This window comes from Cynoglossus semilaevis, chromosome 8 (assembly GCF_000523025.1).
Source record: "Cynoglossus semilaevis isolate Cse_v1.0 chromosome 8, Cse_v1.0, whole genome shotgun sequence".
NCBI lineage: Eukaryota > Metazoa > Chordata > Actinopteri > Pleuronectiformes > Cynoglossidae > Cynoglossus > Cynoglossus semilaevis.
In genome coordinates, this window is record NC_024314.1 from 17,719,235 (window position 1) to 17,744,542 (window position 25,308).

The following is a 25,308-nucleotide window of genomic DNA, read 5'->3' on the forward strand; positions in this document are numbered from 1 at the left end:
CGCCCTTCCTAAATGCCACTCAGGCTTAGGTAATTAAAAAGCTAATTAAAATTTCCGGCGTTATCGGTTTTTGTTAGATGTGTGAAAAAAAGCAGGATATAAATCTGACAATTACAGACATTCTTTGCTAATAATGAATCTGTTTAGAAATCCTTGGTGTAGAAACAAACGTGGTTGTGTGTAGATATTCAGTTAGACTCCACTTCTTCGTTTCGTCACAGCTGGACTGCTCTGCTCCCAAAAGCAGGTTTTTAAAAGCGTCACTGTTTCCATGGACAGTTGTCTCCTCTCTGGAGCTCGACAAGTCCTGACTTGGACCTCTACTCAAAAGACAGTGATTTCATGATTACTGTCAGAGGCGTTGTTTTTGCTTATAAACATGCCAATCAATGATCTTTTATTTTAAGATTTTTTAATTCCTTTTATTTTACGATTTTTGAGTCATTTGCAAACTGCATACCTTCCTCTGGGGGCACTCTTCATCTCTATACTCAAGTTAGTGAACAGTCAAATTACTGGTTACAGCTGTTTGAAACATTGCAGAGACAGATTTCATATCATAACTTGTTTCTTGAGCCAAGACTATTTAAAAACCAAACATCTGGAGATGGCGCTCCCGGTTCATTGGCTTTCATCAACGGCCCTGTGAAACCTATAACTGTTGGTTTATTATCATGCTGGTGGTATGAATGTTCCAGCAGTTGACTTTAAGTGTTGCATAAGGATCACTACTGAACATTAGGAAGTAGAAAAAAGGTTTAAGTGTTCGCAGCATCTGTTTGTCATTTCATCGCTTTGCTCATAGTCGTCTGTGAAAATCTTTTCTGCAGCATCTGAACGAGCGAACATCTCATTTGAATCTGCGTGGAATCGTCACACTTCTTTTGCGAGAGCGTTAGCGTCTATAAATGGGAGCGGGGAGACGGCAGGTGCCTCGTGACTCACGAGATGCTGTGACTGAAAGAGAGAGAGGGAGAGGAGGAGGAGGGGATTTCAACAGCCTAACATGGAGTTAAGATGGCTGGTGAAATTGGTTGCGGATGGAGGGTTTGAGTCTGGGCCTGATCCACTCTGACAGGACGGTGTGGCACAGGCAGTTCAGTGCAAAGCAGCTAGATTGGAGTTTGACGCAGTAACATTTGACGGTGGAGATTCTTTGAGTTGGTAAATAATCCTGAATTATGAGGAAACTGAGAGACAAAGACTGAATCCATTAAAACACTTTCCACTCAGTGCTGAACTGCTTTAATCCTATGTAAATCCTTCGTCTTGCGCTTGTCCTGAAGGAAAACAATCTGAACACATCAATGTGTTCAATGTGTTCACAGCTCACATAAATATTTCACAGACTGATAGTTCAAAAACTCAGCATCTCAATTAGTGAAGTAATTGGATTTTTTTTTTCTGTTTCCCATTTGTTTGATTTACTCCTTATCTCGGTCGGTTGCTCGAGGCTAATTCAAAGGTACAAGGGCAACTAAGCTACTTACTCAGTGATACTGATCACTTGGCCGGAGAACTGAGAGTGAAAACGAGCACTGGTGGGAATTGTGCAGTGCACTAATGTGGAGTCCTGTCAATATTAATGCAATGTCAAGAGGTTTTTGAGGTTCTTTAAATTTCTTGTTTTGGAACATCAATTCTTTATATTTTTCTACATTTCTAATCATAAAAGGAGACGATATAAAATTTGCTGGACAACATGCCTAAATTATTTTAACATAAATGCATTCACATCATGTTTGAATGGATTGGATTGATCTTGATTTGTACCAACACAAATAAAAAGGCTTTTTTTTTTAGTAGGTAGAGTATCTCCTAAAACCAGATTGTTTTTGAAGCTTTTGAAGTTGATAAAAAATACAAATTTTTTTCATTTTTTTCATAATTAAATTTATTTTACACTGTAACATGCAAAATAATTTGCTCCTTTGTTTGTCTGGATTTGTGCATATTTTTCTAAAGCCTTATTTTTGCAAAATAAGACTAACTGTTACTGTTGTAGAATCGACATGAATCACTAAGACTGTACGGTGGTAAACTAGACCATGTTTTAAATCAAGTTGATATTTGAACTCAACTTCACCCAAACCACTGATTTGTGTTTTTTGACTGGTGTTGTCTTGGATAAACACTAATGTGGCTAATCTTCTAATAACACCGCCCCCGTAGACCTCATTTGTCTGGACCACAGACTTGGGTATTGCCCAGAAATCACTCAAGCAAGACTGGGGCACGCCAGCGTGGACAGACAGTCCGCTTTGGGCTTGGCCGCAGTTGGCAGTGATAATTATCATGTTGGCGTTCAGAGGCCGTGGAAGAACATCTTCATCAGAGCCTGGAGCCACAGCTGCAGACAGATGTTTGGGTTCTAAGGTCTTATATAAGAGCGATTGGTTCAGAGCTTCGTGTCTGTGTGGATAAACCGTCTCATTAAGAGAATGGCTTCCAGAAACAATTTTTGCATAATGCTGGCGTGAATAAATCAAATCATCGATACGCAGCAATTCCAATCTTTTAATAATGACTTGAGGACATGTTGTGTTGTTGATTCTTTTGGTGTTTGTTCTCTTACACTTTCATAATTTTGTGCCTACAAAACAAAGCGTGCTTTTGGGAGATAAAAGCACTAAAAGTCATTATTTTAAAGGTGAAACCCATAAATGTTTTGAAGAAAAATACGCGTGAGTACAAATGAGATTTAGGGATATGTTGTTGATGATGGTTTGAGCTGAAACATTTTGGAGTCGATCGTGCAGTGATGGATTTTCCAAAGTTCTGGAATCACTTTGTGCCTGAATGAAGTGCAGTGATGGATTTTCCAAAGTTCTGAAATCATTTTGTGCATGAATGAAAACAGGAACAGTCAAGGAAACTGCCAAGAATGTAATAAGGGCCTAACGTTAGTATGTATTAGTGATATAAAATGGATTTTATATCACGAGCAGAATAACATCCACTTCATATCCAATAAATAATGTGTTCTATAAGCCAGTGTGAAGTAAGGGTATGACTAAAATCCACCATCTTTATGAAGCTGAAAAAGCGATAGTTTTACGTATTCGTCTTGACATTTGGATACAAACATAAGGTACAAATGTGTTAAACACATTCATTTTTATTTATGTTTCTGCCATTCACTTAAAAAAATGTTTCTTTTCAAATGTATGAATATTGATCAATAATGAATGAATGGTGATTTATCAGAATAAAAAAATATGTTTGAATTGTATTCACAAACATTCACCCTGTTAAATCTGATCCTGCGCCTTAGCACATGTCAGTGTGTGATCAGGTTATTGAATCATTTGACTGCCGTACCATTTTGTGTCTTATATGGACATGAACGTTGGAGACCGTGACAGAGCGTAGCCCCTGAGAATTAATGGACGCGTCAGGAGATACAGTTTTGTGGCGACAAATCGCCTGCCGTGACAAAAGAAAATGACAAATCTTCTTTGATATAGTCACATAGATTTTTTTCAAAGTGATCGGTTTCCGTCAAGCTGATGGTTTTACTCCGTATGCCGTCTGTGCTGACGGCAGCCCAACCGTCCAACCGTCGTCTGATTCGGTGTCATTTGATTCTTTCTATAATGTCGACCGTGCGTCTCCAAACTCCATCTTTATATCTCAGTGTTATGGCTGCACACTGTGTTATTCAAGGGCAATTTCAACCCAATTTCATGGCCTGCCTTGATACGGCTGCTCCAGATCCTTATCTATAGACTGGCTGCTCACAGGAACAGGAATCTCTCTGATGCCATTCATTTCTGTCAAGCGTGGGCCCATATGTACATTTCTGTGGCTAAAAATCCAATAACACCTGCGCTGCTGCAACATCTGAGCTTCCAGAGAGGACACATTTCAAAGTGTTAGAGAGAAATGTATGTGTGACAGACAAAAATATTCAGTCTCTCGCTGCCCGCTGCACATTTTCACACCACCGGTGAGTTACGTGGATAACAGCGAGCCTGCAAATGAGATTGAACCAAATGAGGAAATCAGAACTGCTGCTAATATAGCATTCGGCGGGGGCCGACGGCGAACGATAAGCTGAAAGATTGTCGGCCACAATGCCTGTTTACTTCAGCGTCTCAACCTTCACAATGTTATCTGTCAAGCTGCTCTCTCTCTCTCTCTCTCGCTCGTTCGCTCTCGCAGCCTGGAGTAGGATTCAGGGAGACTATTGTGTTAAATGATGGTGTCAGTGTGATGTGATCTGACAGCTTATTCCAGTTCAGTGGGAAAAAAGACAAAAATAAAAACCCCATCCCTATCGCAGGTTAAATTGTCTCCTTCAGTGCATTATATGGAACATTTTGCATATTTATACAACTTCATAAAATGTGGTTCAGAAGGTAGTAAGTCTTTTATGTCGTTGCTTTATCCATTTTCCTCTTTTTACAGAGATTTCTGAACTCCACAATGATCTGAATATTTTTTTTCTGACTGGGCATGAAAGAAGGAAATATAAATATGTCGTTGCTTTATCCATTTTCCTCTGTTTACAGAGATTTCTGAACTCCACAACGATCTGAATATTTTTTTTTTCTGACTGGCATGAAAGAAGGAAACATAACGATTTTTTAAATGTCATTATCAAGTAACATTTGGAGAGATTTTCATTTTAGATTCAAACATGTTTGTGTACATAAACAGATACAGTTGCTATCACCCATCAATTTATTAAAACAGTCCCGTTCCATCATGTCGACGTACAGTGTTTACTATGTTAAAAATGAATTTTGCGGAATGTAATTGACTCCTGAAAGATGGCTTTGTTTACATTTGGCGTTTGTATGAAATACAGTTGGATTGGGCTACGTTTGCTCTCTTTCTTTTGTGTGTTGTTTTTTTTTCTTTTTTTTTTTTTGGAACAATTTGCCCATCATTGTGGCTCACGGGTGTAAGTCAGACTCTTCTGATGTTTTTATGTCTGAGATTACGATGTTACTGCTGCGTTAGTGTAGGTGAGGGACATTGGTACTTACGTACGGTAAGAGTTCTGAATGTCGAAAATCTCGTTACGTCGTGCTGTAGACGTCAACGAAAAGAACAAGAGAAGAACAGTGAGCTGACGCTGCTCTGATCTCACCAGTGCCTGTTATGGTCTTGACACGCTGTTATTTCTGAAGTTCGTCACCTTGTAATCGCACTGCCACATCACTCTGTGACGCCTTTAAAGGGAGAAATTGTTAACTTTGTTAGTGCGAGTGTTCGTGTAATTTAAAGGTAAGAAGATGCAGGAGCGGTCCAGACATCCACCAACTGTATCACAGAATCTGACACACAAATTGCTGCAAGTGTTCATTAGATTCGGGGCGAGGGCGTCAATGACAAAGGCCTCCTGGACAAGATGACAAACTGAATCACTGTGTTGAGTGGGAATGATTTTTCACCCAACATGAATAGACTTGTGTTCATGTGTGTCATTTTTCAGACATAAACATCCCCTCAGTTCTTTATTTTATTTTCTTCCTTGTTTCTTGCGTGACGTACTCTGTTAGGAGCTCAAACTCACACGGTCCCTCCTTCCTTCCCAGAGGCTCAGTCAGACACAGTCCGAGGTCTTTAATGAGTAAACAATTCTTTTTTTTTTCTTTAAGTACAGGTAAATCTTTGTTTTGACTCAGTCCCACACCTTGTCGCCTTTTGGTATTTGAATCTGATCCTTTCTCAATCCAGAGGCACATTTTTACAAAACCCCTTTAGCTTCACACTCTTAGCAGAATTTAAAGGTCAGCTGCCAAGTGTTTGGAAAGAGCACTTCAAGTGCTGACTGTTTGGGATTAACATTAACAGGTCTGGAGATGTGGCTTTATAAATATGGACGCCTTAGAAAATGACTAACGTCAAAGGGATTTTTGTGTTTCAGCAGAGATCCAGGCCTTCTTACGTCCAAACATCTGGTTTCACAAACAACCACCTTTTCAGCCACCCCCCCATCCACTGAAGCAGCGGTGTTAAACTTGAAGTCTGAGGGTCACTTTTGGTCCACAAACCCTTCACATATGAATGTCCCCTTCAGTTTGAGAGTGTGAGACCCCTGCACTTATGTGTTTCAGAGAAAAGTATGTGACGGAGTATTTCAAATACAAATACTTTTTAAAATTTTTTTTTATTGGAGACAGTCCCTGCTGGACAGCAGTGGTATGGCATTCAAAAAATCTATAACAAAAGTAAATCAAAACATTATATGCAACAATACAGGGGATGAATGATCCAATGACCCCCCGCCCCCCAGAGCCCTCTCATCCTTCAGTTTCCTCTGTCAGCTGATCCTGGAGGCTGGTGGTGGGAGCAGCAAATAACTTCCCTTTAACTGTATGACTCACCTATCTGCTCTGACAGTGGCCCCCGGCTTTGCCCCCCGCCCCCCCTCCCCCCCTCCACATCAGACTGATCGTACCAGGCAGGACCCCCACGGGCGCTGCTGTATTAGCCTTAACCCTCGACCTCCCTTTGCACTGCCCCCTTGTGCCTTACAGCCAGGTTAGCAACAGGGTTAGAGGTTGATAAATGCAGAAGGTGAAGCAAAACAGAGGGAGCCAGTGGTTGGATATGGAATTTAAAGTCAGTCTCTTTATTTTTTTCTGGCCGTTGACAGATTCCCAACAGTTCATATGAGGTTATTTGTCAGTAATGGTGCTTTTCTGACCACAGTCAAACTGGCTGCACAGTCTTCCACTTCTGGACGTAGCATTCTGTCAAGAAGAAACGTAGATAATAGATGATGCTGCATGATCGACTCAGTAAAGACTAGAACGTAGTTGTTAAAAATATCTGTAAAACATTGGATTGTAAAGACTGAAACAGAGGCAGCTACAAGGCTGGTCTAGACTTTCATATACATATACTATAGAAGTAAGAACAAAAGGACATTTATTGTATTTACCCCTTGACTCATTAAGTGTGAATATATTCATCAATCCTCCAAGTGTGATCTGGAATCTGGACTCCCTGAATCCACATCCACAGCAGACAACAAGCACTGGCTCTCTCTAAGTTTCCTCAGTCTATGGCAGCTGTAATTGAAAGCGGGGCAATCTTTGTGCTGGGGGTTTAATGGAGCTGTTCTGCCCCCTCTACAAAGCAGGGTTAATAACTTTTTTCCACCTCTGTTCCCCTCCTGAGATTGGCTGCTGCTGAATAAGGAGGCTGCAGTGAGAAGTGACTCTGTGTCTTCCTCTAAGCCGGCTCTGATCTCTGCTCCGTTCCTGACTTTATGTATTCATCCCACTTGTGTGTGTGTGTGTGTGTGTGTGTGGATTCTTCTGACCAGACACAACAGCCATGTGGCCGACAGCAGTGTGTAGGTGATTGACAGGCTATAATTAATGTGCCAGTTCACTAACTCTTCCAATTTAGCAAAGTTTGGCCAGGGATTCAAACCTGAACACACGTTGGCACGCGTTGCAGAAGGACGGTTTCTGAAGATGATTTTTTTTTTCCCTCTTTCCGTCCCCTGTCAGTTTAGTGTGTAGACTTGGTCTGGTGTCTGACACGTGCTCCCACTGCATCAGCAGCAGCACTGACACAAACACTGACGCTGATGCTGTTTGACTGAGAACATGAATGAAAGACTAAACACAGATTGATCTGGAGTTTGTTCCATGTTCAGGTTCAGGATTTGACACTTGAACTGGTGTGATTTATTTGGTACTTTAACAGGTCCCTACCACAGAGCTAGAAAAAATATGTCTATGATAGTTTCACGACTTACATCAGAATTCCAGTCCAACACTGCGATGTATGTAACTCAACTCTGTTTGCCAACTAGTAATCAGTAAAAATCATGCCCTTGTAGTTATTCTTCATACAAAAGAAAGTCTGAAATTTCTGATTGGTCTGAATTCTGCATTTTGAAAGAACAAATGAACATGAAAGCGTGCAGAAAAACAACCCATTCAGGGACCTTTCAGAAAAGTTTGGAGAATTCCTCCCACACAAACTTTTTTTTTTATCCTTCATGTTGCACTTTGATCATGTTGACGGTACTTTTACGCTTGAATCACCAAGGTAAGACCAGAATGGTTCTTGAAAACATGTCTGCTGACAACAATGACAACAAAAAAACCCTATTTAGCTGGGTGGCCATGGTGGCGTAGACCAGACCTGAATGACAAATGGTCTGTTTGTTGTTGAAGCATCTGAGTCACTACTGTTGACAGAGATACAAGTCTGCTGTATTTGGAGTTGGACTGATTCAAACTCCTGAAATCTGCCTTGGTTCAATGTTATAATTTAACCTGTTGATGAAGAATTCTGTTCTATATGCAAACACAAGTCTTTGATTTCACTAGTCATTAGTACTAGTCTAAATGTATTACAAATCTTTAAAGATCCTCGCTCAAACTCTGCAACACCTTCTGGTGAAACGTCTTCTCCATTGATCGACTCCATTGATCCAGCACTAAGGCGCTCGGTCAGTGTGTGCCTTGCGCAGCTTCGGATTCACCTGCATTGAGGCGGTTTGCGGAGCAATTAGTCTCTTCCTCCGTCAAAAGCGTCAGAACACAACAGTGACTCCAGTCTTAATAACTGGACGCCTCTAAACGACAGCAATTCTGAAGGCTGACATTTTAGTGCGGCAATTATAGTCCATTAAACGTGACGTCCGTCACTTGAAGTGAGGATGAATTATTTTGTATGGATTGACTTTTACAAGTGAACTCTACAGTCCCCACTCTACATTTGTTTTTGAACGCTGTCATTTTGGAGCCTTTTCTTCGATGTGGTTCCTGTAGATGCACTTTGTTCAGTATATTTTTAAAGGAAACAAAACAAAAGCTTTCATCCTAATTTAGAAAACCGATCCATGAAAAGACGCTCACTCCACTTGACCTCCACCTACTCTCACCACATCTGGTTCCATGGTGACACTGTTCTACCTTGGGCTTGGTTTTGAAACCCATTTTTCATAAATTTCGTAAACAGCTTCAGTATTTTAAAAGGGCTTTGTGAAAAATCTGGAAAGAATTTCCAACATTAGTTTTTAAACCTTAGAATAATCATTAGAATTAGTCATTTGGAACATTGGACCTTAAATGCCTACATTTGTTGACCTACTTTAGATTAGTTTGAAATAAAATGAGCAAGTGATAATGAGCAGATGATTCTTGATAAAGAATTTGAATTAGTGATTTACTGGTAGATTAACTCCGCTCCTACTCCTACTCCGCTGTCATCTGTGGGCTGTGTTAAAATTAGTTGACAAAATGAACAGTGTCTCAGACCTGGCTCTTGGCAGCTTGATCGCTTCCTCGCACGGCAGGAGATTTGACACCGGGCACATTGTGAGGAATGGCCAGAAGTGCAACCAGCAGGAAGGAGAAGCGTCCACCTGATACCAGCACACCGTCCAAATCTGAGCTCAGGCCAGCAGTAATGGACCCCTTTCTTTCCTTTATGGTTCAAAGAACGGGTTTGCCGGCTTTTATGCATCCGTCATAAAGCGTGACGTTAGAAGTGGGATGAGAATCAAGGGGTGGAGGAGAGCAGTGGAACAGAAAAACATGAAAGGATGACGGAGGAGATGGAGGAAGGACAGAGAGAGCTGACCCAGTTAGAGAACAGAGCGGAAGATGGAGGTGATAGGCGGCAGCCGTTTGCCAGCGTCACGCCTGTGGTTGGGGACCTGCTGGGCCATCTGGCTGTGCTCTAATTGGGTTGGGGTTTTACACCTTAGCGGTAAAAAGGGTGGAGGAACGAGCGTTTTATTGCATTCAGCAGCAGCGTGGAGGAAGGAATGACTACGGAGGTTAAAAATTAAGACTGAAAATGAACTGATATTAGTTTGTGAACTGCTCAGGAAAAAAACATTAAAACATGTGGAAGCTCAGGCTGAGAGGGATTCCCAAAGTAAGGGGCGGGTCCCTGTGGGGGGTTTTTCATGCTGGGGGCGGACAAAATCATATTTATTTTGATGTTTTTATTATGCGAAATTAAACAGCTGAGTATATATATATACATACACATATATATATATGTATGTATGTATGTATTTATATATGGCATAGCTCTCTGTCATTGGTGTGGGACCCCAGGGTTCACCTCCTGGGCAAGATTGAATCCCAGTTAGGGCGGTTGGTGCCTTCCAGTGGACTCACCACCCACAGGAAGGTTCAGGGGGGTTGGTACGGGGCAGTGTGAGTTGGGTGGCGGTCGTGGAGACTGCTGCCCCCACGACCCGTCTACGGATAAGCGGATGAAAATGGATGGATGGATAGATGGATGGTGTATGTTGTAATAGTGCCACCTACTGGTTGTATTTTCCACAATTTAGTAGTTCTTACTTCCAATAAAGACAGATATAGACAGCACTGTGTACCTGTGGTGGTAACAGGAATTACTTTGGAAGATCAAGTTGTTAAAGGTATTGTATCTCCTGTGTACATTTACCTTTAAATTTAGATATTTTGTTGTTGTCACAAGTCATGAAACAACTATCAGTGGGCTGCAGTATGAAAACGCCTGCCCGTCTGTAAAAGCCAATCAAATCACAGTTGTACAGTAGAGTATGAATATCTGTCAACAGGAAGAACAGAGGTTAACTCTACTGGAGGGTTTTACCATAAACGTAAATAAGGAGAGGTTGAGTCCAAATGAGATTGTCTGTTTTTAGAGCCTCCTGCTGTGAGCCGTGCCGACGGTGCAGATGATGTGAGAGTCATCAACTTGCGCTCCGATGGGCAAGTAGTCATTAAGGTGCAAAGATGGGCCGAATTAATGTTTCATTTCTGCGAGTGATGTGAGGCCCCCACGGTGAGAGGCATAACAGAAGCGGTGGGGTGTCTCCCGCTCGCACCGCTCCTGTCTTCTGTTTGACATTTTATACACAGACTGTGGAGCAGGAGATTTACAAAAGCAAAAAGGAAAACAATTTTTTTATTATTCATGAAAACCCAGTCTGATTCTGCATGTCTGAGAGGGTTTTACTTCACACTGTCATTTACATAAAAATGACTTTGAGTTATTTGTCTTTTGTGTATTCACTCATCTCCAAACCAGCGTGTAAAAATATACAGTAAATATATGTAACGCCTTACAATATGTTCGGCTACATCTCCAGTATAGACCAAATATATATACATCAACATCGTGAATAAACCTGAGAAGGAAATGACACAGAGAACCCAGTCATCATGACAGTCCTGCTGCATCACATTTAACACCTACTATAGTTACTACTTAGAGTTCATTCACTTCTTCTTTTTGCTGTCCTGACGCTCCGTGTGTTTATCATCTTTTGAAACTGTTGAAATGATTGGCCACTATTCTAAGATGTCCTCCAGATGCTCCTCTGCTCCTGCAGTCTCGTGATCTTAACCTTGCCGTGACTTCATGTTCCTCTTTGTTTTTGCAGATCGTCAGATCATTTCAGCTCTGTAAATCTTAATATGTTTCACATTTATTTCTGTGCCTCACAACAACAGAGATCAAGGGATCTATTGACTAAAGACATGATCAATTCCCTTCTATAGAAGAGGCCTCCCACATGCACTCTGCGGTGCATCATTGTGCTCTGTTAAAAGTCTTGGCCTGTGTTGAAGTATCTCTGTCTCTGCTGAGTGTAGCTCTCCGTGCCTCAGCCTCCACAGCCTCCTCTAACCTTGTCGTGTATAAAAGGGAAGCCAATGGGAGGCTGAGTAAACACGGACATGTGTAGGCGTCCTTGTAACCAAGGCTGGGGCTGAGAGGACGGAGGTGACCAAATGCTGCTTTGTTCACAGACAGAAGCTCTGTTCAATTATTCACTGAATCATGTTTTTTAATCATGTTGTTGCTTTGATTACCAGTTTGTTTTTCCAAGCTTTTTCCTTCCTGTAGCAGTCAATCACATGACGTATCATCAACACATCTGTCTGTGAAAGACAAAGATGCTGTGAAGGAAGGAATAAAAAAAAATAATAACAGTGCTGATCTGGCCCTCCCACAGCAAACAAACATGAACACCAAGCCATCAAACATGCAGCTGTGTTCGTGTTATCAGAAACAAAAATGTATTTTGATGAGGCACCTGCACAGGGTTCTGTTTTCCTGAATGTGAATTTGAGTATTTTTGGTAGGGTTAGTGTACTTTTTTATCTTTTTTAATGAATTATTAAATCTTTAGTTGAATTGATAAATGTGTCCACAGTGTCTCTTTGAAGACATTTTGTTTGTTTTCTGTCTATAAGCAATCACCTGCTTGGTCCTCAGTGTAGTTTGGGTTGGTGTTACATACTGTATGTGGTACACACTATTTATACTGACACACACTGACACCTAAAGGAGAATTGGTATTGGGACAATCAAAATGCATTCAATCTGATCAGGTTTTTAAAACCCTTGTAGTCATAGTTTATCCACAGCTCAGTGACTTTGTTTTTTAATGTTAGCAAGCAATCTAAGTTGGTCAAAAGAGATGTCAACAAATCTAGTTTCCTCTCCTGAATGCATCTAATATAAATGCTGTTGTTGTCTATAAAGGGCCGGGCGTGATAGGCTTTGTGTTGTAATACTATCTGTCTGTATTCACTGTACTCTGTGTGAGCAGAGATTCAATAGAAAGCCAGTGGCAGTGGTGAGATTTACTGCCTGTGATGTTCGGGGCTAATAAATAATCATTCCAGCTCCGCTGTTTGATGTTAATCAGGAGCTGCAGCCTGAGCGAGGAGCTCCGCTCTGAATTCACTGCTCTGGCCAATTCATCCTGGACCACAGCTAATGTTTACTCAGTCAGAGGCAGCAGCTGCTCTCAGGCCTTGCGTCAACTTAGTCATCTGAGCAGGGCGACGCCGGCGTCGATGCCGTTGACATAGGTCTGCTACACTACAATAGAAAGAAAAACAACATCCAACCCTCTCCATGACTTTTCGTTCTCTCTCTCTTCTCTTTCCAGCATCTGTCTGGCCGCCCAGCATCACCACCATGAGTGAGAGTCGAAGGGAGGCGCTGGCAGCGGCGCCCGTGCCCACCACTGCCTCGTCCTTAACGGCCGGCTCCAACACCACCGTGGGTGGAGCAGGAGCTGGAGAGAACGACGAGGCCTTCTCCAAGCTGAAGAAGAAGTTCATGAATGAGCTCAACAAAATCCCACGTGAGTGTTTCTGGTTTTATTTAGTTATTTTTTTCCTATTTATTGACTAACATAACAAAAACAGTACATGGAAAAATCCATCACTTATAAAAATAAATAATTCATACATGAACATTATATTTTTTCTTTGGTAATAAAATACGGTAGTTATTAAATAAAGTTATATAAAATATATTACATATATAAATTGTTAATATATTTATATTTATTTTCAAATAACAGTTTTCAAATATGTATTTTCAAATGATAAAAAAATCATTATAAATACAAAAACAATTACAGTCCCTTTAACTGTGACAACCATGAGTCACAGTTTTTTTGATAAACCAATAATAAAAACATTTTTGACGTGTGTGAAATAACTATTTTGTTGTTTAGCCTCTTTAAGAAGATTTTGAGTCTTTTTACTTTTGATTAATGTCTATTTGAGCGCTTACTGCTCCCTGTTGTGATGCAAAATAACAATTAGTTGAAGTTGAAGTTGAAGTTCAAATGCACAGGATGTTGCAACAACAGAGTATTTATTGCTAATGCTTCAGCACAACAGGAACCTCAGCCGTCTGTGTGACGCAGGTTTGGGACCTGATTAAATGATTTCTCTGATCAACAAAAACCCTTCAGTGAATTCATCCTGGTCCTGGTCTGACCTGGACTTTTAAAGCTTCAGGAGGAGCATCGAGTGAACTTTTGTCAATGACGCACAAAATGAAAAAAGAAAATAATATCAAAGCGTCTTTTATATCCAGTGAAACAGTTATGTCTCCTTTTATTTGAAGCTTCTGAATCAAAACAAATCCGAGGATTTAACGCTCAGCTGGAGTCACCACAATGAATAGATTTGACACCTCGGCTGGAAAATACACATCTGGCAGCAGTGTGTCAACTGTTTGGCAGTCTGCTCCGCGGCCGCCATCGTCGTTTTTACTCGTGACTCGTTGATGTCGTTCATTTAGTCAAATATGTCTGCTTTGTTCCAGAGCAGAGCAGAGGTGGGATGAAGAGTCTTTACTCCTCCTCTTCACCTCTGCTCATAGTTGGTGTGATCCGTGCCTCTCTCTCCTAGCAGTAACTAAAGTGTAACTTTGTAAACTGTCTTTACACGATGACAGTTAAAACTCCTCACATATCCACTGACATTTAAACTGAGATGAGACTTCAGCGTACAGTATATGGCGTCAAAGCACATCTTCAGGTGTTTTTTTTATTATTGTTTTTATTGTTAAAGAACAAATCTAACAGTGAAACCCTGTATTCAGAAACACTTAACTGATCTGCATGGGGAGATGTGGGTATTATTACAACAAAAACAGTCTGAGAAATGTAGTATAAAATTAATTTTCTTTTCATTTTCTTTACAATAAATAGGTTTAATATAGTATGATTTTATGTAAATACAGTCAAGTCTTGGGCCTGTTTTCATCCCTGATTTAAAAATACACCCAAACCACTGAGTACAGGAGGTCCTCGGTTTACAACGTCCTCGGTTTACAACGTCCTCGGTTTACAACGTCCTCGACATACGGTGAAAATCTTTCTTCCATCACTCTGATGTTTGGCATTAAAACAAATTTTGCAAGCGGAGCGACGAATACATCGTCCTGCGGTGCTACACGTAAAAGACGGCTTTGTTTACATTCACAGATTGTACGTCGTACATTGGACTGTGCTACAGTCGCCTTTCTTTGGTTGTATTGGGGTTTTTTTGGGAACTATTTGGCCTTCATTAGTTTAAGTCAGACTCAGGTATAAAGGTACAGTATGTGAATTCTGAATACAGTGAAGATCAAAACGACATGTGTTTGTGCATCCCTGTTGGTGCAGACACCACTTTATTAGTTATTTTTCCACTGACAGGCCAGCACACTCTCTTATATCCCATGAAAACTCAGCAGTTTGATGTGTGGGAGAACATGTTTGTGAATCCATCATCTAAGATAAAGCACGGCTCAGAGGATCCTTTTGTGTTTTCAACACGAATCTAAATATAGCACCTGTATATCCAGTGGTGTGTGTGTGTGTGTGTGTGTGTGTGTGCAAATGGCTTCGGTGAAAGAGAGAGAAAACATATTTCATCAACAAATGAGATCTAGTGAGGAAGCCTCCTCTTTACATCAGAAGGTACTGTATATCTGGTCCTGTTCTCTGGAACAAAATAACAGTTTTATTTTTGAACAGTGAGTTGATAATCAGGATCAACGATCAACAACATCCACTGTGGGTTTGGAAGCGGCAGTTTTTCTCTCCCCCTCATGTTGCCTGACATGTTTTTCACCATCTTTAGAAAAGCATTATTGCTTCCCTTCTTATCTGGAGGTCTAGATGTATCCACAGCTTATTTCTCCACAGGCTTCAGAACGTCTTTTATCTGATTATCTGAATGAATCTATTATTCAGACTCTTGAATGACTGTTTTCTCAGTCCAAAAGCAGTGAGTCCGCTGCCCACTGCTGCAAAGTTGATGATGAATCCCGCTAGACTTGTTTACTCTGTGGAATATCGATACCGTCTGGAGAGAGCCAGGTTGCAGGAAGCAGAGAATGGGGATAGGAAAGAGAGGCTGCGCGGTCACTCACTTCCCGGCCCCTGTTCTTTCAGGCTTATAACCCAATTTAAACCCTGCAACTGCTGAAGCTGAAGCTGTCTGTGCTGAACTGTCAACTGCCCCGGTGGTGAGGCTGTTGTTGCATTTTCTCTGACAACTCTTCAACACTTATCTTACTGGTAGGAAGGTGACATGTTTTTCCTATTATCTCCTTTTTATTATATTCAATTTTAATGAATCAAAATGTATTTTAAAAGATATTTTCATTCTGGAACATTTATTATTGTTAGGTATTTTAATCTCTGTGACAGAAGAGTAAAATATGTTTGGTCTGTAAACCTAACTAGTACATTTGGAGACGTGATTAGATTCACTGACATCGCATATGTGCCTCATATACTTATATACTACTATATACATATACTACTCAAGGACCAGCTGACTCAGCAAACGTTAAAAAAAATCTAATGTAAAAAAGCATTTATTTTATTGAAGGCGCTGCAATTATATTTTAGATGTCATTAATGGCATCATCTGCATAGAAGAACATCGACTCAAAAACTCAAAAAATGCTAAAAGAAATATCCCGACATTTTGGTCTTGGTTCGCCTGGGTGGAATGACTTGTTCAGATCTTGACTTATTGACTCCAGACTGAGATAAAGAAACATCTGACAAATGAAAACCACCAAGGCTCATGGTCTCGTAGTTTGTTTATTTTGTAGTACCACCCATTGTCACTGCCCTGTTAAAAAATAATTTCCCCAACATTTGGACACTGCCCTCTGCTGCTGTCGTATTGTTTGCTTAAACAGGCTGTGTCGCTAAAAGGCCACAGGCAGACTGGAGCTCTCGTAGGCATAACACGATCTAATGTCAAGGTTAATTGACCAACAGGGTCCTGTCACATTGGATTAGTGTGGCCTGCTGGAAGTGGATATTACCCAGATGTAATTCACACATAAGCACAAGCACAGACACACTTTTGAAGGCATCCATTAAGCCCTTTTCCACTTCACACTGTTATGTTAATGTAATGTGCTGCGGATTAACATAGTGACTTGGACAGAGCAAATACAAAAACACAAACCTCAATTAATTAGAGACTACATTAAAATCAGAGGAAACAGAAACTGATCTGGACTCAACCTCATCATAAATGTTGTAGGCTGAGGATCATTCAAGTCGACTTCCATCGGAACATTGTCCTGCTTTTGTGTGACAATAATTTAGCCGAAAGTAGTTTACGTCACGTGGGACCGCCGTCGTTTTGTCACAATGGAAGAATTGGGGGCAAATTGTAGTCGAACAGTTTTCACAAAAAAACCTTCAAATCTGAAACAGATTCCCTGACTCTTCACACAGGTATAAAGCACACATCCAAGTGGAACAGAAGTTCCTTTTTATAATAAAATATTGGAAAGTCTTTTCCAATTAAAATCACAAAAGGTCATTTATGTCCACCTTTATTCATACAGCCTGTTAGACTCAATGCCCGTTCTTTATGAACTGTTGGATAAGGCCACGGCACCTGGATGTTCACTGTGAAATTAAACTTTCCTTAGTTTGTGTTTGATTGAATATAGTTCCTAATGCTTCAGGACAACTGTCTCTGTCCATGGGACTAGACTAGACTGGAGTCTCTGGTTTGACCTGTGGGCTGGTTCAGTATTAGTTGGTTGCTGAATATTGGATGTCAGTGAGACTAGTGTCTTCATATATTGGACTGTTTCTCTCTCTCTTCATAGTGACTTTTGTCGACCCATAATACTATTTATGAGACTAGTGTCCCTGTTCATGGAACTAGTACCTCTGCCTGTAGGACTAGTGCCTCTGTCCATGGTACCATTCATCCCCTGGTTTAAAGCTCCTGCTGTGAAAGCAGACAGAATATTACTATATTGTCTCCTACTTCTGTCACATTGTTTTACTTTAAGGAAACTTCTCTTGAAGGGCATAAAAAAGGTCAACTATTGAAATTTTGTTTTTAAAGTTTGTTTTTAATGCTGAGACTACAGCTCATACTGTACATCATACCTGATAAGACAAAACCTCTGGTTTGAAAATGTTGCCACTGTCCAACAGGAATGGAGCCTAATTTTTAAATGATGTTTCCATGTAGGTATTATTAACACAAAGCGTAACTTTTTCATGGCTTTAAAATATTCATGATTTTTGTTTCTATGAATAGGTAATGTTTCACCTGTTTTTACAGATTCACACTCTGCTCTGATGTTTACGATGACTACACTAGTGGCAAAGCAGGCATTCCATACATTACTAAAAAAACTAATATTTTATTTATGTATCACAACATTGCATTGTTTCCGTGACAACCTCTACTGACTTTTAATGAAACTGCAGAATTAAAGGAGGGATTAAATTCCGTCAGCGTTTCATTCACATTTTAACGCTGTGTTTTTTCCACACTTTGATGACGGGGGGCGAGGGTTTGAGCGTGACGAGAAACAGCAAACGTGAAACACATCAAAAGCAACCCCGCCCCATTAGGAGAAACTCTATTTTCCATGCCATGTCACATGGCGGAACCAGAGATAAGTGGCTGCAGTTGAAGTGCGGAGTGAGCGGGCGCCGCCAGTTCCCCTCTTTTTCAGTCTTTCTTGCTCCATTTCTCTCTGGAGAAAAGACACTCACACAGTCATGTTAATTAGGAGATGCTTTTATTGCTTTCTGGGACTCAGGTTCTGTTAATTAAGGAACACACAAGTGCCTTTCACTGGAAGACGTGCTCTTGATGAATAAGATAAGACCCAGGTTCCTGCACTGAGTCCAGTGTAAATGTTTAAGTTGTGTTCCATCAGACACGTCGACAGCGTCGGGGGATGGAGACGTCTTAGGGCTACGTCACTATTCTGAAGGCTACTCCAACAAAATATCCAAGCTCTGCTCAAGGTCAAGCTGATGTGTTAGTACCGTGACATGTTTCAGCAGTGCAGATGATTCGAACCGTTATGGTTCTGCAAATACAACCAATCCTCAGTCTGGTTTGAGGCTCAGCTAATTAAATATGTTAACGGTTTAGTCTTTAATGATGATAATGATGGTGAATGTTGGGGTGTTGATCAGTACTGACATTAAAAACTGTCGTAATGCACAATAGAAATATTGTTGGTGTAAATAATGCAGCTCTCACCTAAGGGTTAAATGCTAACCTGCTAATGTTGAGATGGTTTAAACCAGGGGTGAAAGACACAGACTGTGATGAGAGGCAGAGTGAATGTGTGTGTTGTTAATTTTTACACTGGTTTCACAGTTACCAAGCAACATCTGTTAATCAAATGCTTTTAAGAATTCAGCCTTTATCTATGTCCAAATCGCAGCCACAGCTTCCTGTTGAGTGTGACTCACCCGCCCAGGGTCACCTCCGTTGGACTGTTGCTGTAAATGCTAAAGTTATTTTAAAGCCTCACTACCAATTTCTTCCTCTCTCAGAAGACAGTGTCTATTGATTTTGTCAACAGAGCATTGATTTTTCTTTCTCCAGACTTTAGGGAGAGAAACCTCGATTGAAGGTGGAGAAGAAAGTGGAAAAAACAAAACAGAATGATGAAGTGTATTATATTTTCCTGTTTTGATAAATCTTTCCAGATAACGTCTGATAAAGTCCTCAGCAGGTTGAGGTCTGACCTGGGTTTATGTCGTCTGTTGCTTTGTTGGATTTATCGCATCTCCTGGGCAAACACCTCAGACATGTGGAAAGAGGCAGGAGCATTGATTATGACTGCTGAAGGGCAAAGTCTGCCCCGAGTTCTCATTATTTTCAGCCTCTGTGGAATTCTCCTGCGTCTCCTGGAGCAGATCCTGTCATTGTTGTTTGTGTGTTTGCTTTCCTGTATCTGGATGAATCCACCAGGGACCAATCGCTGACTGCTGGCTCTGGTTAAGGTGGGTTTGTTTGCAGCTGGCTGTTAGCTGAGATTGGGCTGTAGGTGACATGGCTGTCCAATTTATCCAGTCAGATGCCGTCAGTGGTCCATATGGTGGGGACGGAAACGGGAATGCTGTTTCTAATTTACAGTGTTCACGGAAATGGAACCTGCAACATTGTCTGCATCTGAAACAGCTGATAAACTGATACTTAATGTCGTCCATTTTTTTCATACCTACATGACACCAGTGTCTGGTTATATGCTTTCCTTGTGTTTTATTATTTTAAATATTATTTTTAAATATTTCTTGATGCTCTTCATGAAAATGACTACTCGTATAAATCCTCCCAAAAAAGCTGTTTTCATCCGAGCAGAAACATTTGGAGTTTTCCGTCTTAACACCGTAGGTTGCTGCGCTCTTTTTAAAGTTGCTGAAGGTTTAAGTGCACGTGAACAATACGTATCAAACCTCCCATGAACCCATTTGTTTTCGCTGCACTCTCGCCTGATCACAGTCACACCTCTGTTCATGCCTCTCCAATAAGCCCTGCAAAATCCCCACCAGCAGCAGATCGCGTGTAGGTGTCGGCTGTCTGAGCCTCTTTTATTTTAAATAGCAAATGGAAAATGTCAACATCTGTAACGTCTACTCTCTGCTCAAGGTGTTGTGTGGGGTCGTGTGCTACTGGTCAGGAGCAATCGTTAGTTGTGAGGCGTGAGTCCAGGCTTAGACCGCTCAGACATTTGCATTTTTCTCACCTGTTTTTCTTTATATAATCACTGTTTTTGTCACTGTGTGATTCACAAAAAGCTGAATCCTTGTTTCATTATCTGAAAGTGTCAAGTGACTGCTTTTCAAACCGTCACTGAGATTCGGCCTGTGCGGCTGCTGTTGAGTGCAGATGGCTGCAGTGTTTGCTCGCAGCATTTTTCAGAACTGTCCCAGCTGCTTCACAGCTAGATTATTGGATAGAGTCTAATCAGATTAAAATGAGCACACATCAGGGTAATTCACAATAACCCGGACTTGTATGGACAAGATGTTGAACAATGTTCCTCAATTCAACATAATACCAGAAATCCTTCACTAAAAGGTTTAGGTCAGAAAAACGGGTCTTGGATATTTTTGGCAAGAACAGAATTCACAATCATCCAAAGCTGATGGTGAGGAGAACTGTTACTAAACCATAGTATTATAATGTACAATAGTGAACAAACAAACTGTGATGTTTCAGCTGTTTTTTCCTTGAACAGTACTTTACTCTGATTCAGGTCAGGCTAACCTAGTGGTTCTCAAACTTTGAACAAACAAACTGTGATGTTTCAGCTTTTCCTTGAACAGTAACGGCGTTTTTTTGGTCATTCCCCAACCAAAATCTTGACAAATTGCATTTCAAATTTGTTGAATATTTAAAAATAAATCAAAATCAATAACATCAAATTAGAAGAAAATTAGAGAAAATGAGAGGACAGTTGTGCCGTCATCATTTGAACCTTGAAGATTGTTGTGCCTCACCTGTCATGTCTCCATTGCCCACACTTCTAGAAGCTCTGGGCTGAGATAATTCCATGCAGTAGTGTTATTATTTACACTCCAACAGTGTCAGAACTTCTCCTTTTGTCAACTGACCCTCCTTCTGCTCGCCCCTCCCACCAGTGCCGTCATGGGCCATCGTCTCCATTGCGTTTGTGGCCATCATCCTGGTGTTAGCATGCTGCTTCTGCATCTGCAAAAAGTGGATATTCAAGAAGAAAAACAAAAAGAAGGGCAAGGACAAGGGCAAGAACGCCATCAACATGAAGGACGTCATGGACGGGACCAAAACGGAGGTGATGACTTTGAACTTTTGTTGCTTCGAAATTTAACGCCCTAGTCCTTTTGTCTAAGACATAGACATGAGAGAGTCATTTGTTATGACAGTAGTTAAACTTTGTCTCAAAATGAGTTAATTTAATGAAAATAACTCCAAATTCAATGTGCGGACTACTTCCCTTCAGACCACCGTAGTGATTCTCCTCCAGAGATTTTCCATTTTAACTGTTTAACCTGACAAAAACATGTTATTTAATTGCTGCTTATATTCGACAAAGAACAAATATTTAGTGGCAGTGGTTTTAAATTACCTCAGGGTCATGGTCTCTGTTTTTCTGCCTGTTTTTGTTCTTTTTGTCTTATGAGGACCTGCTGACTTGTTGAAAAGTGTGAGTAGGGTTTGCTGTCTAATGAGGTGGTACCCACCCAGAGAAATGACACCAAGGAGGATGAACAAATGAGGGAAAATGTAATTAGGTCTCAGTTTTCTAACTGCCTAGACAGAAGTACTGAGAAACACAGACACCACGAACAGAGTTAGCATTTTTTAATTCATCTCAGCTTTGGGAGAATTATGACAAAATTGTGTTTAATTTGCCGTAACACCTCTGCTATCACAGGTGTGTCAGAATAGTCAGGACCCGGTGATGATGTTTCTATTCTTTCTTAGGTTCTGATGTGAATGAATATTTTGACATTAAAAAAAATGCTTTGGGATCTTTAAAATTCCCATTGCTTTTAAGTCCATCAGTTCAAAATCATAGATTAGCTTTTGTTTGAAATGTTTACATGCTTTGCCACTGCTAAACTTGGTAGTCAGAAACCTGCTAGCTAAGCGGTCATTTCTCCTGGTGAGCCCAGAATCTGGTGTGTTAACTCCTGTGTGTGGTTGTTTTAATTTGTGTTTCTTCCTTCTATGTCCTCCTTATCTGTGTTGTGTCTGATGACTGTTCGGGATGGTCACTGGCGGTAGGTTCCTAAATTGCTGTTGGATCTTCTAAAGCCTGCTGCTCTGACTTTTTTTATTTTGTCATTAGCCTCTTGACGACAACTGATCCCATAGAACCTAATATATGTAACTATGCATACAGTATATGTATATCTGCTGTATATATGTGTGTACAACCTGCATACGCACATATATACATCTCAGTCTGACAGACACACTTCTGTAGGTGTGCATCGAGGAGGTTGAACCACTCTGATCTCAGTGCACAGCTGGAGTCTCCTGCCTTTCAAGCACCTTTGGGTGAACGTAGAGAGTCGAAGTGGCTCCAGAAGTTAATGTGCTTTTAAAAAAGGTTGATAAAAGGGAAGCTTTTAAAGTAGAGCCGTATGTGCTTCTACATTTGTCAATCAGAGTAATGGATTCCCCGGGAAAAAATGTCCTTTAAACACGTCAATTGAAATCCACTTTTTTTATTTAAGGTCCTTTCCTCTGAACATATATGGAAAAACTAGGGCTGTCATTTTTTTAAGTGGATTAAAAAAGTGCGTTTCCCACTGTGAAAAACCTGTCCACGTACAGTGTCTGAAGTACAATAGTTACTGCATGCTCCAGCAGAGGGCAGACTAACTGTAGCTCAACCTCAGATGGTCTTCACTAATGAAAACAAGACAGAGCCATTCCTTAAATCTAAAGTCTAAATTTGCTTGTTTTTCAGATGTTTTTGCTGTTAGCAAGTGGCTACCAATTTGCAAAAATGTGTCCAAAGATTTTCCAGGACCCAAAATACTAACACTTTAAAACGTGCTCCTCATCCCCTCTGGTAGTTTAACAGAACCTAAAATACTAACGGTGCACAGCTAACTTCTGATGCCTCTTGGCTGCACGGTGAACATGTGAATAAACACTATTATGACCCAAAAAGACACGTGAAGCACCAGTTTCTGAATCCTTTCCAAAGTCTATTTCTTTTGATATATATATATTTTTTAAGTGACAGCCCTACTTAGAAAAACCAAATTGAAGCTAAATTAAACATGTCAATACAAAGGCAGAGACCAAGTGGCACAAAGTCAAGCTTTTAGAGCCAATCAGTGTTGTTCAGCCTTTTGCTTTTCACATGGGGATTCTGATGAAGTGATAAGAGCAGGCCCTAAATTTACATTACAACCCCTTTTACCAACACCTGCCCACTCACTGCTGGCATGATGCTTCTAGCTACCATCAGCATAGAGATTAACACAAAGGCTTCAGGGTAATGATAGCCATGCAACTGTATGCCAAAGCCGTAACCAGACCTGTGAATGGGGGTTTAAGAGAAAATCACACAAGAGCACTGGTTTGTACGACGAAGAGAATGCTCTGCATGCCCAACAGAGACACGTTCTGAAGAGCAACTTTTGACACTGAATGACTGACCTTGCGAATCAAGTCCTTGCCTCTTCAATCGCATGTTTTACTTCTAACAGTCTCCACCTCTCTCACCTCTCCTCTCCTACCTTCCACCTGCCAAAACACCAGTGGCACCACCTGCTACCTTCACCTCAGTGACAGGCTTACCAAAACAGAAACTCTCTTGGCCACAGACCTGATCTGAACCACATCCAGTTTTCTTTTCCAGAAGCATATTTCTTTGTTGTCTCTCTCTTCTCCTGACCTTTCCCCTCTCCTTCCTCTCTCGCCTGCCCATTGCTCTCATCTCTGGCGCCATCATTAGGTCGTCCTCTCTTTAGACAGAAACTCCCAAAAGACCAATACGTAGAAAGCATCACCAGGGGAAAAGGGCTTTAATGCATCACAGAGCATGTCCTGGTGTTTACTGCTATGGTGTTTTAGTGCTTGCTTCCCTCCACCCTCGTACCCCACCTCTTACACACCATAAAAAAGTGGCAGCTTTTACAGGAGTAGGTCCAGTGGCAGGACCTGGGCGGGGAACAGCTGGCTGGGTGCTAGCGCCAGCGACAAGCAGGCGACACTGACTCTTGGTGGGTGTCTCCTTCAGGCCTTGAAGGATGAGGAGGATGCGGAGACAGGGCTGACTGAAACGGAGAAAGAGACCACGCCCAAGGAGGACGAGAAACTGGGCAAATTACAGTACTCCCTGGATTACAATTTCACAGAGAATACGGTAAGAATCTGATGTTTGATTTTCCCTTTTTCTTTTTCTTTTTATCTTTGGAAGCTTTAGTAACGATGGACATTTAGTAAAGGCTTTAACAACTGTCTGTGTGTTTTAACAATTATACGACCAATACAGAAGTGAAACGTTACTCAAATTATTACTAGAAAAAACCTAATAGTGAAGTGAATAAAAGACAACCCAAAGTCAGGAGAGAAAACCCTATATTGTACTGAAAATATGCTAAAACCCAGCATCTATATTGTACTGAAAATATGCTAAAACTTTACCAGTTTAACATATTCAGACCCAGCACGGGTTTTGCACAATATTCTGCCTTAGTTTCAGCGCTCCAGCTGTAGAGTCAAATCACTGAAGCTCAGAAACAATCTCTCAGGGATACCAATGTGTGGAGTTTGTGTATTAACCACTCAGCCTTGTAAAGGAGGAGAGTGCAGCAAAGGGACTCACTTCATCTCCACAATTAGCTTCTTTATTCCCACTCTTTTGAGAACAGCTCCTGCAGATGCACATCTGCCGGGTTCTTTTCCTGCCACTGAGTTTTAAAAAGCAAATTGAGGAAGCGCATCAGCTCCCCGGCGCCAGATGTTTTGTGACAGATAGTGGACGCGGTGCGTGAACACGGCGCTGTCTCTCTCCGAGCCGGCTAACTCACCGTTATAAACAGAAGTGACAGGCGGAGATTAGACGGTAACATGGTGTGCTGCTTTACACACAGACTCAAACACACCGTCAGACAGTAGCTTCATCCCTTCTATCAAAATAGGTCTGTACTAGACACCTGTGTTCTTTTATATTACACCTAGAAATAAGTGAGAACTCAATAACGCCTTTCCTGATTCGACAACATCACAGGCTGAAATTCAGCACCAAACCCTGACAGAGCGACATTTC

General features: G+C 41.0%; 1 protein-coding gene across 6 annotated transcripts in view; it reads left to right on the plus strand.

The window, feature by feature from the left end:
* The window catches only part of syt1a (synaptotagmin Ia), a 124,173-nt gene that overhangs the window by 77,132 nt on the left and 21,733 nt on the right, over positions 1-25,308 (plus strand). For 5 of the 6 annotated variants that reach the window (XM_008315374.3, XM_008315375.3, XM_017034379.2 and 2 more), the window contains 3 exons: positions 12,887-13,084; positions 21,173-21,345; positions 24,277-24,402. In XM_008315374.3, coding sequence (XP_008313596.1) covers positions 12,916-13,084; positions 21,173-21,345; positions 24,277-24,402 — 468 coding nt within the window. In that variant the 5' untranslated portion in view covers positions 12,887-12,915. The remainder of the gene's footprint in view (positions 1-12,886; positions 13,085-21,172; positions 21,346-24,276; positions 24,403-25,308) is intronic. The other variant, XM_017034380.2, reaches the window with a different exon arrangement.